We start from the raw sequence: 19,681 nt of genomic DNA, 5'->3' as shown, positions 1-19,681 counted from the left end.
AGCTAGCATTAATATCTGTAGGGGAATGATGCGCTGGGGGCGCTAAATTGGGCCTTCTAGCACCCGTTGTTTCAGCGCGACGCGACCTCCTGAACATCCAAAATGGCATCTTGGAAGCACACTCATGCTTCTAGCGTGACGTACATCGGACGCCATCTTGGTAAAGGGCTTAGCGCATGCGCAAATAATGAACAGACGCAGCATGTAAAGTAAGGAGAAAAAGCATGCAATGCTGATTTAAAGTGATAGACACCATTTTGGGACTTAACGTTCCACTCAATGCACTGTCTTAACTACGACTATCTGAACCTGTCTTAGAATACCTGGTGGACCCCCCACCACTATGCAAGATTTACAGGTCACTTGCTGGCTGCTGATGCATTTGTGCCTGTTTTCGGAGGTCTCCTACACTTAAATACTAGGACGAGGAGACATAGTCTAACATTTAGAGCCAGGACGTGCAGGAGTGAAGTTAGGAATCGCTTCCACACGCAAAGGGTCTGAGAAGTTTGGAACGTTGTCCTGCAAACGGCAGTTGATGCTAGCTCAATTGTGAATGTTAAATCTGAGATTGATAGATTTCTGTGAACCAAGGGTATTAAGGGACATGGGGCTAAGGCGAGGTAGGTCACAGGTCAACCATGATCTCAATGAATGGCAGAACAGGCTCGAGGGGCTAAATGCCACTGCCACTTGCTGCCTCCTGTTATGCGCCACCTTCTCCCGCAAAAAACGGGACATGTGTCTGGGTGATGTGCCTGTCATGATTGAATAGCTGCCAGTGTGTGTGGCCTGTGAGTTGTGGGTGGGCGGCTTACAACAGTGGTAATGTGTAAGGGTGAGAGGAAGCATCTGATTGGCAGAGTTGACTACTGATGGAAAGAGTTTGTTGTTATGTGGGTGATGGGGGGTGTAGTGCGTGGAGCAGTGGATGCGGCTAGTTGTGTAGTTGGCAGGAGATGCCACTTGATAGTTGACCTCACTCACCTTGACCACTCGTGTCAAAGCATTGAACTTTTTCCTGCACTGCATCCATGTCCGTGGTGCTATGCACCTGGCATTGACTGCGTCCTCTGCTGCCTCCCACTGCCTTTTGGATATATGTCTAGAGGGCCTCTTGCCTCTTGCCCCCCCCCCCCCCCCCCACGGATATAGGATGTCCCTCCTCCTGTCCACCTCTTGCACCAAGGCCTCTAGTGTATCAGCAGAGAACCTTGGCGCACGCACTCTCACAGGCCTGGTACAAACTCAGATTGATGAGGTCTGGCATGCAGATTGGAGGATGTGGGAGTTAGTAGTGCACAACCTTTATTCAGTGTTTTTACATAACTCATCAGTTTGTAAACATAGGGACGGGATCCGCATCTGTGTTTTACATGTCTGATCTCCGTTCAGACTCCATGCAGACAGCAGACTGTTATTTTTTAGCAAATATCAGGTACCGGCTATCTTTAAGAGATTTTGGCAGGCTGTCAGAGAGACAGTGAAAGGTGAAAATGTCATTGAATCCTTGTGGCAATGCTGATTTGGATCCCCGATTTCAGGTAAATGCTGAGGCTGGACAAATGTTTTGTCCTGTCTGCGACGGAAGCACCGGTTTCGGGCCCTATCCAATTTAATCCCCATTGTTTCACCATCTAGAGAATAGAATGAGCACTGATGGGCCTAATGCTCTTCCCGTACACTTTTTGTATGTGTGTATGTATCTTTTTTTCTGTAGAAAATATTTCCTATTTTATTTTCTTCCTCTTTAATTTAACAAAAAGTTACCAATGTACAGTGACATCTTCAGATAATGCACTATTTAAATTTCTACTACATTCTACAAAATATAATGAGTAGGTAAATTTAATTGTTGCAGGGGTGCAAGTATCAATTGTAGGTACAGAAAGAGGTGTTAAGAACTGATTTTTTTCCCTTTCTTTTTCACCAATCAGGATGAGTATCTCTGGCCAACTTTCCGCTCCTTGATCTCTTAAAGGAGAGTTAAGATCTACAAGCACCTATTGAGAACTAATGTGCAGGATGCTACCAGGTGCTAATAGGGCAGTAACCTTCATAGCTAGGCCTCCCTTTTCAGTCTTTTTTTCCACCTCACTCCACCTGGTACAACTCCATCTTGGGTACAGGTCCACTGCACTGGTTGCCCTCTGGGCCATTTTTCATGTGTGAGCCCAGAGATAGAGCGTCGTCAGGCTGTTTGATTGAGGGGGCATCACAGCCAAGTCCAATCTTGTCCTCATCTGATAAGCACACATCCAGCAATAGTTACTGGATAACAATCGGATGCAGAAACCCCCCAATTCTCACAAAATCTGGCAGATTTTGTACCATTTTTTCTTTCAGACATAACAACAATCAATTTTTTGTTGATAAAAAACAAGTATCTGCCAAAATTCTTGACACCTCCAGCAGCAATTCAAATAAGGGATATTGTGTCATTTGAATTTCCTCATCTCTTTTCTTAGATGATTTTTTTGGGGGTTGGAACTTGATGCACTTTAAGCATTAAGAAACTGATCAAGGACAACCACAAAATGCATTTTACCATGTTACAATTAACACAAGTGATCTAGATTTTACTCTGACTGATAAGGCTACTGCCAGATTTTTACTTTTTAAAAATAATTTGCTGGTAATAGCTACCAGCAGCGAAAGCAATTTATCCCAGGTTCTAAGGGTTTGGCCACACTGTAGGGCAGATTTGGAAATATTCTTCATTGGCAGTTATCACCATGGAGGAAAATTGCAAAAACAGGCAAAAATTGATTTACTGTCCACACAGTGCAAAGGCTAGCTCAATATTTTTTAATTGCATGGGAACAATGAGGCAAGATTTTCAATTTTTATCATGTAGTTAAAATACTTTTCCTCCCAGTTTTTGAATTGCTCTATCAAGGTGCTGGCACAGATATTCTTGACTGAATGGCCTCTTTCTACACTGTAGACTTCAATGGTTCTATTTTGCTCGCTGACTGTGCTGAAGGCTCACTATAGGTACTGTTTTATGGTGGTCAGTTGCCCTCTTGTAGCTCATCCTACTGGCCATTCTTCATGTGTGAACCTAGAAAGTGAGTGATGGCAGAATATTTAATCATGAGGAATGTCATAGCTGAATCAAATCATGCATTTCCAGAAGCTAGCAATCTGGAGCAGGAACCCTGGCTAATTTCCTCAATTCTAGTTCAGGCGATGCTGAGGCCAACTGTAGTGCTTGTAGGGAAAACCTGATTTTCCAGTGATTCTTGAACCTGGACAATAGTTAGTCAAAGAAAGTCACACGGTAGTTTTGTTAATGAAAAGTAATTATTTAATGATGTTATAATTCATACAAGCATGCATGAAGCAAAATCAAACAATACATATGACCTTACTCTACCCATTACACACTTAGTGGATCACAACGTGATTATTTAATGATTTAACAATTCATATGAACATCAAGTAAATCACAAAATACATACAACCATAGAAACCAAGGGTTTTTGCATCAAGGCAGTTAAAGTGATCAGCCGTTTCGACACTAGAGGTCTTTGTCTTCTTCTTGGACGTCCTTGTTGTAAGCAAAATTTTCTTTCAAGCTCTTCGACTGTAGTTTCTGTTCTCGTTGTGAGGTCTTTTTTATATTGTTTTTGACCAGTGGGACGTAGGATTGGGGGAATGTGTCATTCTTTTTGTCCAATCACTCCCTTTGTTGCTAGGCTTCATCCGTTACCAGGTCTCTTTGATGTACCTCAGTTAAGACCAGGTACAATGATCTCAAACCATTGGAAAGTGGGGGCCCCCTCTTATCTTTGTTTAGACTCTTTTATGGCCTTGCATTTCCTGTTTCACCCAACAATTCCAACTGCCTTAATAGTTTCAAATCCTCTTCTCGGGCAATCGGAATGCGTAGGGCTTCTTTTACCTATTCACAGCCAACTCTAACTGCTTCATTGGTTTTATCAGTTATTTTTACAAGCCCTGTTATAAACTTCTGAACACCTATCTAATGTTCATAGTTGTTGTGTTTTCAGTTTTCAAATGTATTGGTTTAAAAAGGCCACAGTTAACCCTTTCCTTCAAATATAACACTTTTCAAAGGGGTTTTACCCCCCCTTGCTCCGTTGAGGTTCCTGCTGGGATCAGCTAAAATGACCCAGACCAGAGACTGAACCTTGCATGCACCTGATCTGTATGGTTCAGTACTAGGTAATGTATTTACCAGTGAGTCAGTGGGAGAACGATAACAATTGCTTTTATTCTGTACCATTTTTAAACGTTATTACTGTAAATCATTGCAGTTTTAAAATTTTCTATCAAGTACTTTCTAACTCAAATATTTTTAACATAGGGGGACGAAGCAGAGATGGTGCACCAATCATCACTTTTCCAGAACACACTACCTTTGGGGAACTTCCTGATGAAGATTTTTTGAATGTTGTAACATATTTGACTAGCATTCCGAGGTGAGCTGTACTGTTGCTGCTGTAAATAATATATGCACACGTTGTATTTTATACCACTTCATATTACAGTACATAATTAATACATTCTTTATTTTACTACAAGCGCATTTAATTTTATGGCTGTGGTACTTGGTTATATAGAATCATTAGGGTTTGGGCTTTATAAATTTATACCAAAGCAGGATTGAGAGAATACCCATTGAATAGAATTTTTGCAGAACAATTTTGAAAGCAATATTTGTACTTTGTCATTTTCACACGCATTGTTACAGCAATTCCACAGCAATAACATTCAGCACAATGAAAAAAGTATCACTTTCAGCCAGTTTCCACCCATTCTACTCATACTCATATTATTTAAATAACAAAACTTATGCCAATCTGGGAGCAGAGAAGTAGTTAGTTGGAGCACAGGAATTTCTCTGCAGTACAGGCTGAGGTGCTGGGAGACACTAAACTGAGGCACTGCAAAGCCATCACTGGCAGGAAGGTAGAAATACATTGTGACAAATTTATGTAGGCAGTTTCCATTACAAATCTAGTTAGTTAGCATCTCCTGTGTCATTATAAATGTAGACATAGGAAGTTCTGATGGAAACAATTGATTCAAACGTATGACAAAAACATGAGTAAAGTTTTGTTGTTAAGAAGTGCACACAGACCTAAGATTTTTAATATATTCATAGAAAATGCAATATTTTCTCAGATTATACCTGTCCATTTCTTTATATTTTATGGTCCACTTTTGGAGAAAAGGGGATTAAGTATAGTATCATAGCAGGTACAGCACAGGAGGAGGCCATTCGACCCATCGTTCCTGTGCCGGCTTTTTGAAAGAGCTATCCATTTAGTCCCATTCCCCTGCTCTTTCCCCATAGCCCTGTAAATTGTTTCCCTTCAAATATTTATCCAATTCCCTTTTGCAAGTTACTATTGAATCTGCTTCCATCACCCTTTCAGGCAGCGCATTCCAGATCATTACAACTCTCTGCGTAAAAGAAATGTTTCCTAGGGTAGCTTCTGGCTCCTTAGTACAGTCATTAAAGTTGCGAAGTCATGGTAATTATGATCAGCAACTTAACTGCCTAAACATTGCACTTTTTCATAACATCTTAATTTTAAAAATATAATTGAGTCGCAAATATCCAAAAGTTTTGGACGTAATTTTCAAAACTTATATGAAGGTAGGGTGTTCTGTAAAAGAGACTTCTACAGATTGTGCTTATAGTTTTCACAGTAGTAGCTCCTGAAATTCAAGTACTGTCTTTGTTACAATATAACATAGAATGAAAATCTGTCTACATCTTTTAGAATGACGTTAAAGGAAGCAATAGATATGAAAATAATAATATCTGGTTCTCTTACTGTGACTGTGTCGCAATGTTCTATTGATTAGTAACCTGAAAATGTCAGTATCTTGTGGATATTGCCTTGTAAGATAAAGAATAGAATTGCCCTCAACCTTCACATACCTTTTGATTTGTTTCAATTAACCATGATAGCTTATTAAATTAAAAATTTAAATTTATATAATGGAACTAATACGATGCTCTTCAGTATTACATTCATATACCATGCTAATTGATTACTTAACTTAAAGGATTATTTGTTCTTGTGAAAAGAAAGAATATTCTTCAATATTTCAAAGAGCAAGATTTTATTACTGAGATCAGACTATTGCCAATAGTAAGTAGATCCACAAGGGCGGAGACGTTGTTAGATCTGATTATGAGTAATGAAATAAATCGGGAAGGTGAGCTAAATGTGGGTGAGGACCTTGGAAATAGTGACCATAATATGATAAGGTTTGAAAACTGATTGGGGGAAAAAATTGGACAAGGGCCGTTTTTGGGCACGGGTAGCGTGATGTGCTATTACCCCGTGCCCAATCACCCCTGCGCAGGCAGGACGCAAGTTTTGACCGGCAGGCGGACTCACCTGCAATCAGCATTCCATTCCAGGCCATGAACGTGGAATAAATGCAATTTGCACTTTCCACCACCAGGGGGAGCTCAATCTCTTACAGGGAGGATGTTTCTTAGAAATCTCTTAAAGGTAGCTGGTACCTGTTATTTGCTGAAAATAACAGTCTACTGTCTACACGGAGTCTGAATGGAGATCAGACATCACACACATAAAACACAGATGCAGGTCCTATCCCTATGTTTGCACACTGATGAGTTATGTTAAAACATTGAATAAAGGTTGCACACTACTAAATCCCATATCCTCCAATCTGCATGCCAGACCTCACCAATCTGCCGATCTGAGTTGGTACCAGGCCTGCGAGTGTGCATGCACCAAGTTTCTCTACTGATACACTAGAGACCTTGGTGCAAGAGATGGACAGAAGGAGAGACATCCTATATCCGCGGGGCGGGGTGGGGGGGTGGGGAACAAGAGGCCCTCCAGACATATATCCAAAAGGCAGTGTGAGGCAGCGGGGGACGAAGTCAATGCTAGGCGCACAGCATCATGAAGATGGATGCAGTGCAGGAAGAAGTTCAATGCTTTGACATGAGTGGTCAAGGTGAGTGAGGTCAACTGTCAAGTGGCATCTCCTACCAACTGCACCACGCACTAGACCCCCCATCACCCACATACCAACAACTCTTTCCATCAGTATTCAACTCTTCCAACCAGATGCTTTCTCTCACCCTTACAAATTACCACTGTTTCAAGCCACCCACCCACAACTCACAGGCCACACACACTGGCAGCTATTCAGCCATTACAGGCACATCATCCCGGCAACATGTCCCGCTTTCTTGCAGGAGAAGGCGGCGCATATCAGGAGGCAGCAAGTAGCAGTGGCATTTAACCCCTCAAGCCTGTTCCACCATTCAATGAGATCATGGTGGACCTGTGACCTAACTCCATATACCCACCTTAGCCCCATATCCCTTAATACCCTTAGTTCACAGAAATCTATCAATCTCTGATTTAACTTTCACAAGTGAGCTAGCATCAACTGCTGTCTGCAGAAGAGTGTTCCAAACGTCTCCCATCCTTTGCGTGTAGAAGCATTTCCTAAATTCACTCCTGCACATCCTGGCTCTAAATGTTAGGCTATGTCCCCACATCCTAGTATTCAAGTCTAGGAGACCTCCAAAAACAGTTATAAATGTCTCAGCAGCCAGAAGCAATAATCTAGCCACTAACCTGTAAATCATGCATGGTCCCTTTAAATAGCCCTGGTGGGGGGGGTCCTCCACGCACTATAAGACATGTTCAGATGGTCGGTGTTAAGACTGTGTTGAGTTGAGCGTTAAGTCCCAAAATGGTGTCTATCACTTTAAATCATCGTTGTACACTGATTGAAGCGATTTTCTCCCTACTTTACATGATTCCAGCGTTCGTCATCTTGGATGTCGGAGAGGCCGTGTAGCACCAAAGTAATGGGCACTACATGGCCCAATTTAGTGCTCAAAATGCTTGGTGCTTTATTACACGTCAGTGTGTCCCATGGAACGTCGGTGTCCTTTCATTGGATCCGCTGGGGACTCCATGCAAATGCACGGGTTGCACAACCCTAATGCCCTGGGTAAATGTGATTAGAAGTATTTGCTCACAAGGAGGGTAAACACCAACAAGGACTGATTTGAACCGAATTGTTTCCATGTATTTCTATGCATTTATTAGAAAAACTGAGAAAGATCCCAAACATGCTACAATGAATAAAGCTGTGTTTTTTTTAAAAACAGAAACTTTACATTTTTAATTTGGAAAGAAGCATTCAATGGAAGGGAAAAACTTCTAGATTAATGTGATTTGTTTCACTGAATTTGTCGGTATAGAAAGCAGTGCTGTAGAAATGGCATCACCTTCTAGGGAAAGTAAGAAATAGTTATACTGCATGTTTGGTATCAGTGCAGTGTGATCTTTTACACTGCACCAGCACCACATATGCAGCATAACAAGTTTGTCATCAATTTGGAGAGCTTGAAAGAGATGGTCTCATGTTATTAGCACTAATGCACAGCCAACTTTTAGGTTTTAAAGTATAAAAAGAAATTCAGGCAGTCGACTGTAATGCCTTTCAAATTTCCAGTGATAGGAAACAGCTGACTATTTTTCAGTTCTTTTCTACTGCCTATCCTAGAAGCTTCGTTCTGTCATCAGAAATTACACCGACAATTGCAGGCTGATTAACAGTAGTCTATGCATGGTTTTCAGTACCTCTAGCTAGAACTCTGCCTTTTCCCATTCAGCAGCAGTGAGAGTGAGCACTGTAACTGGATGTGCCTGCTCACATTGCTGTTTAAAATACAAAAAATGCTACACAGCATGTTAGTCAGCATCTCTAAAGAGAAAAATGAAGTTAATACTTAGGTTTAAGATCCTTCCTTAGAACTGAAAACTGAAAGATAATTAAGTCCCTTTGTAGGGTAGAAGAAAAATGAGGAGAAAGGGATGGAGATAATAAATCACAAACCAGAAGGGAATGTTAAAAATACACTGATACTGCGTTGCTTATGTAGTAAGAAAAAAAGTGCAATTTTTATGACATCACAATCTATAAAACTAATAACTAAACTTGTACCTGGCTTGAGCTTTTACTGCAGCATCTTAAATGTCCCCTTTAAGTTTTCCCCATTTAATTCTTTATTTTTAATTACATTTTAAAGGAACTGCTGTTCTTGGAGCACACAGTAATGAATTTAACAATAATCAGATTTTAATAAATCAAATGATTTTTTTTAAACAGATCTGAATAAAATTGCAACAAAATCAAAGCCTTGTGCAGAGACAAAAATTATCTTAATGATAGAGACACTCCTCCCCACTTCTAAAATGTTTAATAGTTACATCTTACTTAATTTTAATCAATTATATTATCCACAACAAACCAAGTCATTTGCTTTATGGATGCTTCCATCTAAGATCCCTCTGGTTAAAATGGTTGGCACATAAATAGGCTGCCAGTACTCACTGTCATTCACGAATGATGGCTGCTTCATCAGGCATCACAGAGTACCGATGGAACCATACCCCAGTAAGAAGTCAATTGCTTCAGGAAAGGAGAGAAGATAACATTGGCAAGAAAAAGAAAATATAGTTGCCAACCCAAATGCTATAGACTGTCTCTTTTGTTATGTCTCTGCTTTACTGAATTATTATTTGAACTGAAAAGAAAGGGGCAATAGACAATGATGATCAGAGAGCATGTTCTACACCTGAATATAGGATTTTGTTGTTTGCATAATTCTATCACATCAGTACAACACATCAGTATTGTCTCAAGATATTTTGTTAAATGTCTCTATTATTTTAATGTAATGCAAAAAATATATTTCAGGAGATATGGAAAATTATATTTCCTACAATTTACAAGGCCTGTTTACATCACAGATTATTTGTTTCTATTTTATTGCAGTCTGGATGCTGCCAGTATTGGATTTATTATAATTATAGACAGAAGACGGGACAAATGGCGTTCAGTCAAAGCATCTTTAATGCGGATAGCAGTGAGTAGAATTAAAGGTTTTTGGTTACTGAAATTAAATTTATTCTGCGATGTGTGGATCCTTCTCGTATACCATTTCCCAGAAAGAAGATAACAATCTTCTGTAAAGCAATTTTTTTAAAATGCACTTTATTCTTAGATATTCAAAACTGAAATATTTCATGCACACTACAGCTTGATAAAAAGTATCCAACTAGTATCATCAATTGTTAATCAAACTAGCTAATATAAGTAGGATGGGTATGGCAAGGCGTAACACAGAAATTTGGACTTAGCATTGTGCATCTTTTTCAGAGATCCACATTAGAATGTGGCTGATATTAACAGCGCACAATTTCTGTCAAATGTTTGAGGTCAGCACAGGTCAACCTTAGGGAACCATGTTGAAAAAGGTTCATTATCCATGCTGTCAATTGAATCAATGTTTGAGGTTAGAGAAAAGAACAAAAAAAGATATGCAGTGGCCATACTAATGAAAGCTTTAGTTATGCTCCATTTTTAAATTTACAGTATTATTTATCCTAACTAATCCTTACTTCTAGATTAGCATACTAAATTACTTGTGATTATTTGATTAGCGCATTCAAAATTCGCAATTCTTAAATAACATAAAATGTAATGCAAAACAGCAATTCTATTGCATTCTTATGTGAATGGCATTCTCATTTTTTTCTTGCCTATTTTACTGGCAGATAAGAATATGCCATTGCTCAGTGTGGTAAATATTCTATTCCTGCAGCTAATATATAATGGCACTGAAATAATGATCTCTTTAAAGTTCCAATGCATCAATGACATCTGTTTCAGATACTAATGGATTAACGAGCATAGTATTTTGCTAAAGGTTTTTTAGAAAATTTGTAACCTATTGCAGTGCCAAGGACCACTCATAAATGGATTTCAGTATGTCATGATTTAATGTCAGGTTTGATACTAAGAAGCTCTCTTTGTAGTTTATGCACTTGTTGCTGTCGTTGTTGCTGCTGCATCTGGTTCGTAATAATATAATATAGCAAACTCCAAAACTAAGAATGCTGTTGTGGACAGAGCACCTTGTGGCCCATTTTAGAATAATTATATAAAGGATTTTATAAAGTGGAAGTTTTTATTCCTGGACCCTTCCTTTAAATGGAACTAAGAATATAAAAGGAGCCAAAGGAGTACTTGTGGGTGTGTGAATCCTTTATTAATTATATTCTCAATGGGAACCAAATCTACAAAGAAAAATTCAGTGTTTCAGTCCCACTTGTAACAATGAATCCCAAATATAAGCCATTTTTGGCAGACTATATTTATTAATGAACTAAATGTAAAGTGCCCACCACTATTGATGCCAGTGGGCTTTACGGTAAAACTAATGGTGACAAACAAAATAGCACTGGCTTGTTTCTCTGTGAATTTTAATTCAACTTCCTCGCACAGATACGCTTAATCACTCTTCCTACCTGTGATGTTATTAACATTACTGTTAAAACAAAAATATTTAACAAATTATAAGGAATGTTAATCACAATTATGGTTAATTAACTTAATTAAAAAAATTAATTATTAACAGTGAAACTCTAAAGGGAGTGAAAATTGAGATGTTTTTGCACATTGCTAACAAATATGCCTCATTTTCCGATTTGTGAATATAAATAAAAGATGTTTTTCAGTTTTCTTACTCTGCACACTTCTGGGCTTGTCCTAGTTGATGCATCGTAACACCTAGCTTATAGGTTTTCATGACTTAGCAGCCTCCAGGTGAGACTTAGCACAGTACAATTCAAAGATTTAATGGCCTTCCAGCATAAAAAGCACAAATGCTGCTATCTGTTCTTCTGTTTCTCTCCTTTGTATTTTAGTTTTGTGTCTCTTTTTCTTGGTCTTCTTAACCTCTTCAACAATTAAGCTAATACAAAGTACTCCAACAAGCAGCAAAGTAAAAAAAAAACTGCAGCAACTTGATATTGTACAGACTTTGTTTGGTGATTCTGTCATGCAGGCAAGATGTTAAAAACACAAAAATTGTATTCCTAAAACAACAACTTGCATTTAGATAGCACCGTTTAATGCAGAAAAACAAACATTCTAGGGTGCTTCACAGAGGAATAAGGAAAAAATGGATGCCAAGCCAAAGATGGAGATGTTAGAAGGGGTAATCAGAGAGGTGGGTTTTAAGGAGGGTCTTAAAGGCCGAGAGGCAGGTGCAGAAGTGGAGTTGTTTAGGGGAGAGAATTCCAGAGCATGAGGCCTAGGCAGTTGAAAGCACGGCTGCCAACAGTGGGGTGAAATGAGGGTGATGCACGGGAGGCATCAAAGGAGTAGAGAGTTCGGAATGGGGGCTGGAGGAGGTTACAGAGATAGGGAGGGACAAGGCTATGGAGGAATTTAAACACAAGGTTGAGAATTTTAAATTTGAGGTGTTGAGGAACAGTGAGCCAGTGTAGGTCAGCAAGGACAGGGGTGATGGGTGAGCAGGACTTGGTGCGGGATAGGATATGGACAGCGTTGTTTTGGATGAGCTGAAGTTTACGGAGGGTGGAGAATGGGAGGCCGTCCAGGGGAGCATTGGAATAGTTGAGTCTTGATATTATATTAAGGCATGGATGAGGGTTTCAGCGGCAGATGGGCTGAGGCAGGACTGGTGGTGGGCAATGTTACAGAGATGTCTTTGTGAAGGAGGAGATATGAGGAACGGAAGCTGAGCATGGAGTCAAATAGGATGCTGAAGTTGAGAACAGTTTGGTTCAACCAGCAGCAGTCTGACAGCACAGAGGCATTGGAGGGGTTAAAAGAGGTGATATACTGATACAGCTGTGTGCCATTAATGTATATGTGATAGCTGACCCCATGTTTGCCGATTATGTCACCAAAGGGCATCATGGAAGAGAAGGGGGCCAAGGACAGGTGCTTGGGAGAATTGTGAGGTGATGGTGCAAAGTGAGGGGAAGAGAAGTGATTGGTAGAGATACTCTGGCTAAGATTGGATAAGTAAGACTGGAACCAAGCGAGGGCTGTTCCAGAGAGCTGGACAATGGAGGAGAGGTGTTGGAGGAGAATGGTATGGTCAACTCTGTCAAACGTTGTAGTGAGGTCAGGTAGGACAAAGAGTGCATCATAGTTACAGTCAGAGGGAGTATTGTTCGTGACTTTGGTTAAAGCCTTTTTAGTATTTTGGGAAGCTGATTGGAGCGATTCAAATAGGGAGTTGTGGAAGAGGTAGGCACAGAATTGGGTGTTCACAACACATTTAAGCCCATTGGAGAAGAATGGAAGGTTGAAAAAAAAGCTTGTACAAGTTTTTGGTATTTTCTTAAATGTCAACTCTAAAACAGGCAGACAAGTACATTCTGTGCCCTATTTTAGGAATCTATATTGGATTAATTAGCAATGTGTAACCTGATGGGGAGAACATGGTGTTTATTTTTCTATCATCTGTGTCCATTTCATTTCTCTCTTTCACTATGAAATCTTTCTTCTGTCTCTTTATGCCTATTTTCTTTCTTGTCCTTGCCTTTCTCTCTCTCTTCCACTCTTTATATGTTTTTCTTTTTGTCTTCTCCTCATGCTTCCCTCTCTCCTGTATACTTTATTGCTGCATCTCTCTTTTTCTTGATCTTCTTAACAGCAATCGAGCAGATACAGACAAAATATCCAGAAAACAGCAGTGTAACAAGATCACTTAAGCTACTGGCACCATTCAGATTCTTGTTGGCCACCTTATCTGATCAGATCCAAGCACACTAGTATAAAGTTGCACATGTATAAATCATTCCCCAAAACATGCCAATAACAGCAACATACTTAAAGATGTGACTTATATAATGAGCATTATGGTAAATAATTTCTTTATAAATATTACATAAGAGCAATCTATGGTTTCATATAGTTTTTGAGATACAATGGGTCCTTGGATGAAAAATAAAACTGCACATTTGGAAGAGATAAATAATTGAGGTATAGATCTAAAGAATGGTCACATTTCTATAGCTGGGAATATAAAGTTCAATGCCCAGTAATAGATTAATAATTTTAAGAAATATTAATAGCTTTTAATTTAATAGCAGTTCTATAAAATGTATAGTAAATTGGAAATAATTAGGAATGAATTAATTTTTTACATTAGAATGGCTATCATATTATCTTTCTTGACAGGTAGGCTCACAGTGTAACTGATAATGTTGCACACATGTCAACTTAGAAAACCAGCAAAAGCTGACCGACAGCTTCAAAAAGCTAACAAAGCCTCAAAAAGCTAACAACTCTGAAACAGCCCTAAAAAAAAACTATGATATGTGAAAACAAGTAGTTACGTGGGTTTTATACCCATCAGTCCATCACTTGTATTGGATGAAGACAAACATAAGTAGATGAAACAAAAACAGAAAATGCGGGAACTCAACAGGTCAGGCCACATCTGTTGAGAGAAAAGGCAAGTTAATGTTTCAGATGAGAACCCTTTGTGAAAACTGGAAAATATTACAGATGAACAGCATTTAAAAACAAACAGAACAAGGGGTAGGGAGAGGGGGGAGAAAAATCACATACACACACAGGAAATGACCTGTAAAGTGCTTAAATAGAAAACAGGAGATGACAGAAGTGATACAAGCACGAGACAATAGGAGGCATAATGAGAGAAATAAAAGTCAACATCTGCAGTACTTTGCTTCTTATTCATGGATGTATATGAAAGCCTGATGAGGGAAGGCACAAATTTAGAGGTGCATTTCTAGATGTGGTGGTGGTGGGGGGGGTCCTGAGGCATGATCCCCTATAAAATTATGAATTTTCACATGAAAAATTATTCATTCTAGTTCATTTTAAGCAAGCAAATTTTAAGGAAAACCAAAGTTACACTTGGATATTCAACAGACCAACCCGACCATTGTTTCCTCAAAAGTTACCTTAATGATCACTCTCCATCTCCCAACCCTATCTGCACCAATTCAGAAGCAGTCTTCCACTCTGGAGCCAGTTCACAGAGAAACTGTATCCCTTCCAACTCCCCACTCTTTTGTGTCCTCCGACCTTCCCAGTTCATAATGGCACTCTTCTTCCTCCCCTCTTCCCCTCAATCAACCTGGCACTTTTCTCCCCCTCCAAACCAGTTCAAGTTGGCACCTTTCTTCCATCTCCCCCTCCATTCATGCTAGCACACTTTTCCATCTCCAACCCCCTCCCAACCCAGTCAGTTAATGTTGGCACTTTCCTTCCTTCCCTACTCCAAAGCACTCTTCCTGGTTTCTGACCTTTTCCTCTTCCCTTCATTAACACCAATTTTCTTCCCCCCTTCACTGCTCCTTTCCCTCTCCCCTTCATTATCACCCATTTCCACTGTCATACTTGAGTCTAGCTGCTAATACACTGGACTGGGCCCTTCTCCCTTCAAATCGATTGCTAACTCTCCATATTGTAGGTGAGAATTCCTACCTACAGTATACAGAGACTGTAATCACTACTATTAGCCTTAGGACCAACGTTGAGTGGTGATAGGTCCTATCAGCAGAAAGGTGATGCTGATTTTTGTCAGCAAATGCTGACCAGACCCCCTTAATGCTGACAATTGGCACGTATGAGGCTGCAATGACACTGACTTTAGAGCCTTTTCCTTCTTTTTCTTTTAGGGAGCATTTCCAGGGAATCTGCAGCTAGTGTTTGTACTGCGTCCTTCCCGTTTCATCCAGAGGACCATTGCTGACATTGACATCAGGCTTTATCGAGATGACTTTAAAATGAAGGTACCGGTAAGCATATGCTTTTGTCTTGTATTCCTATAAACTCTCAAGTGTACTTTTTCATATAATATGATGTGTTGTTGACTCTTTTTATTTTCCTATTTCTGTTTATATATTTGACAAATAATAATTGGTGCTGAGGGGAGTAATGGTTAATGTGATTATAAGGATTCAAAGGTTAACTTTGTTTTCATTTATATACTTTAAATTGATGGAAAAGCTGTTGCTGCAAACTTCATTGACTTTAAAAATAGAAGGAAACTCCAATCACTGAATCCTATTCTATATTAGATACAAGGTTCTTGCAGCCCTTTTGGACGAGTGCAGGGACTGCAGGGAGGATGAGCAAACTGACCTCGGCACCGTGATTCAGGGGGCCATTCAAGTGGGGTGGGGGGGGGGGGTGGGGGGAGTAAAAAGGAATGTGGTTGTAGTAGGCGACAGTATAGTTGGAGGGATAGATACTGTTCTCTGCAGCCAAGAGCGAGAGTCCCGAAGGCTGTGTTGCCTACCAGGTGCCAGGGTTAGGGACATCTCCTCAGGGCTGGAGAGAAACTTGGAGTGGGAGGGGGAGGATCCAGTTGTCGTGGTCCACGTAGGTACCAACGACATAGGTAGGACTAAGAAAGAAGTTCTGCTGAGGGAGTTTGAGCAGCTAGGGACTAAATTGTTAATCTTTGGATTATTACCTGAGCCACGAACAAATTGGCACAGGGTAAATCAGATCAGAGAGATGAATGTATGGCTCAAAGATTGGTGTGGGAGAAGTGGGTTTCGATTCATGGGGCACTGGCACCGGTACGGAGGAAGGAGGGAGCTGTTCCGTTGGGACGGGCTTCACCTGAACCATGCTGGGACCAGTGTTCTAGCAAACTGAATAACTAGGGTGGTAGAGAAGGCTTTAAACGTACTAGATGGGGGGAGGGCTCAGGTGGGGCGAAGTTTAGATTGATAAAGAGAAAAGACAAGGAAGTAGTACAGGAAAGTGATGGGGGTAATGATAAACAGAGTGTGTTAGGAAGGGACAGAGCGTTCAAACATTAGAGTGCACAAGCAAATGGGGCCGGGGTAGGAAAGAATGGTAAAAAGACAAAATTAAAGGTTCTTTATCTGAATGCACGCAGCATTCGTAATAAGATAGATGAATTGACGGCACAAATAGAAACAAATGGGTATGATGGGTATGATCTCGTGGCCATTACAGAGACGTGGTTGCAAGGTGACCAAAGTTGGGAGCTAAATATTTAGGGTTACTTAACATTTCGGAAGGATAGGAAAAAAGGTAAAGGTGGTGGGGTAGCTCTGTTAATAAAGGATGCAATTGGTAAAATGGTGAGAAATGATCTTGGCTCAGAAGATCAAGATGTCTAATCAATTTGGGTGGAGGTAAGAAATAGCAAGGGAAAGAAATCACTGGTGGGAGTAGTATATAGGCCCTCTAACAGTAGCTACACTGTAGGGCAAAATATAAATCAGGAAATAAGGGGGGCTTGTAAAAAAAGTAATGCAATAATCATGGGCAATTTTAACTTTCACATATATTGGACAAATCAAATTGGCAAAAATAGCCCAGAGGAGGAGTTCATAGAGTGTATTAGGGATTGTTTCTTAGACCAATATGTCGGGGAACCAACCAGGGAACAGGCCATTTTGGATCTGGTAATGGGTAACAAAACAGGATTAATTAATGATCTCAAAGTAAAGGATCCCTTGGGAAGCAGTGATCATAACAGGACAGAATTTCACATCCAGTTTGAGAGCAAGGATCTTGGGTCTGAAACTACTGTATTAAACTTAAATAAGGGCAATTATAAAGGAATGAGGGCGGAATTGGCTAAAGTGGATTGGGTAAACAGATTAGATGGTATGATGGTGGATAACAGTAGCAAACATTTAAAAAGATATTTTATGACTCGCAACAAAAATATATCCCTGTGAGGAGGAAAGACTCCACAAAAAAGTTGAACCAACCATGGCTAACTAAGGAAGTCAAGGATGGTATCAGGTTAAAAGAAAAAGCATACAACATGGCAAAGATTGCTGGTAACCCCAAGATTGGGAAAACTTTAAAAACCAGCGAAGGATGATTAAAATAATAATAAAGAGGGAGAAAATAAATTGAGAGTAAACTAGCAAGAAATATAAAAACTGACAGTAAAAGCTTCTACAAGTATATAAAAAGGAAGAGGGAAGCTAAAGTAAACATTGGTCCCTTAGAGGATGAGACTGGGGAAATAATAATGGAAAACAAGGAAATGGGAGATTGAATTGAACAGATATTTTGTATCTGTCTTCACAGTAGAAGACACTTATAACATACCAATAATAGTAGAAAATCAAGGGGCATAGGGGAGGGAGGAACTAAAAACAATCACTACCACTAGAGAAAAAGTACTAGGTAAACTAATGGGTCTAAAGGTTGGCAAGTCCCTGGACCTGATGGCTTGCATCCGAGGGTCTTAAAGGGAGTGGCTACAGAGATAGTGAATTCACTAGATTCTGGAAAGGTCCCAGCGGATTGGAAAACCGCAAATGTAACACCCCTATTCAAGAAGGGAGTGAGACAGAAAGCAGGTAACTATAGACCAGTTAGCCTAACATCTGTCATTGGGAAAATGCTAGAATCCATTATTAAGGAAGTAGTAGCAGGACATTTGGAGACTCATAATACAATCAAGGAGAGTCAACATGGTTTTATGAAGGGGAAATCATGACTGACAAATTTATTAGAGTTCTTTGAGGAAGTAACGGGCAGAGTGGATAAAGGGGAACCAATGAATGCAGTATATTTGGATTTCCAAAAGGCATTCGATAAGGTGCCACATAAAAGGTTACTGCACAAGATAACAGCTCATGGTGTTGGGGGTAATATACTGGCATGGATAGAGGATTGGCTAACTAACAGAAAACAAAGAGTCGGGATAAAAGGGTCATTTTCAAAATGGCAATCTCTAACTAGTGGGTTGCCGCAGGGATCAGTGCTGGGGCCTCAACTATTTACAATATATATCAATGACTTGGATGAAGGAACGGAGTGTCTTGTGGCCAAATTTGCTGATGATACAAAGATAGGTGGAAAAGCAAGTTGCGACGAGGACGCAAAGGGATATTGACAGGTTAAGCGAATGGGCAAAGATTTGGCAGATGGAATATAATGTGGGAAAATGTGAAGTCATCCACCTTCGGAGGAAAAATAAAAAAGCAAAATATTTGAATGGAGAAATATTACAAAATGCTGCGGTACAGAGGGATCTGAGTGTCCTCGTACACGAAACACAAAAAGTCAACATACAGGTGCAGCAGGTAATCTGAGAGGCAAACAGAATATTGGCCTTTATTTCTAGGGGGATGGAGTATAAAAGCAGGGAAGACATGCTACAACTGTACAGGGTGCTGGTGAGACCACACCTGGGGTACTGCGTACAGTTCTGGTGCCCTTCTTTAAGGAAAGTCATACTTGCATTGGAGGCAGTTCAGAGAAGGTTCACTAGGTTGATTCTGGGTATGGAAGGGTTGTCTTATGAGGAAGGGTTGAACAGGTTGGGTCTATACTCATTGGAGTTTAGAAGAATGAGAGGAGATCTTATTGAAACATACAAGATTCTGAGGGGACTCGATAGGGTAGATGCTGAGAGGATGTTACCCCTCATGGGGGAATCTAAAACTAGGGGGCATAGTCTCAGAATAAGGGGTTCGCCCATTTACGATGGAAATGAGGAAGAATTTCTTCTCCCAGGGGGTCGTGATTCTTTGGAATTCTTTACCCCAAAAACCTTTTGAGGCTGAGTCATTGAATACATTCAAGGCTGAGTTAGACAAATTTTTGATCAGCAAGGGAGTCAAAGGATATGGGGAAAAGGCAGGAAAGTGGAGTTGAGGTAAAAATCAGATCAGCCATGATCTCATTAAATGGTGGAGCAGGCTCGAGGGGCCGACTGGCCTACTCCTATCTCTTATGGTCTTATCTCCATTATTTCTTTATTGTGGCCTTGGTTGATATTTGAAATAGCAATCAAAAAGGACCAAACAAATGTGCGACTTTAGAT

The 19,681-nt window shown here is 40.0% G+C and overlaps 1 protein-coding gene across 1 annotated transcript in view; it reads left to right on the top strand.

Annotated features, from left to right (window-relative positions):
• Window positions 1-19,681, top strand: part of mcf2l2 (MCF.2 cell line derived transforming sequence-like 2) — a 275,749-nt gene that overhangs the window by 54,396 nt on the left and 201,672 nt on the right. The window contains exons 3-5 of the mRNA XM_067995223.1: window positions 4,334-4,448; window positions 9,826-9,916; window positions 15,525-15,644. Coding sequence (XP_067851324.1) covers window positions 4,334-4,448; window positions 9,826-9,916; window positions 15,525-15,644 — 326 coding nt within the window. The remainder of the gene's footprint in view (window positions 1-4,333; window positions 4,449-9,825; window positions 9,917-15,524; window positions 15,645-19,681) is intronic.

The sequence above is a fragment of the Heptranchias perlo genome, chromosome 13 (genome assembly GCF_035084215.1).
Source record: "Heptranchias perlo isolate sHepPer1 chromosome 13, sHepPer1.hap1, whole genome shotgun sequence".
In the NCBI taxonomy this organism is placed as follows: Eukaryota; Metazoa; Chordata; class Chondrichthyes; order Hexanchiformes; family Hexanchidae; genus Heptranchias; species Heptranchias perlo.
The sequence above is the reverse complement of the archived record's forward strand: the minus strand, read 5'-3'. Positions and strand labels throughout refer to the sequence as shown.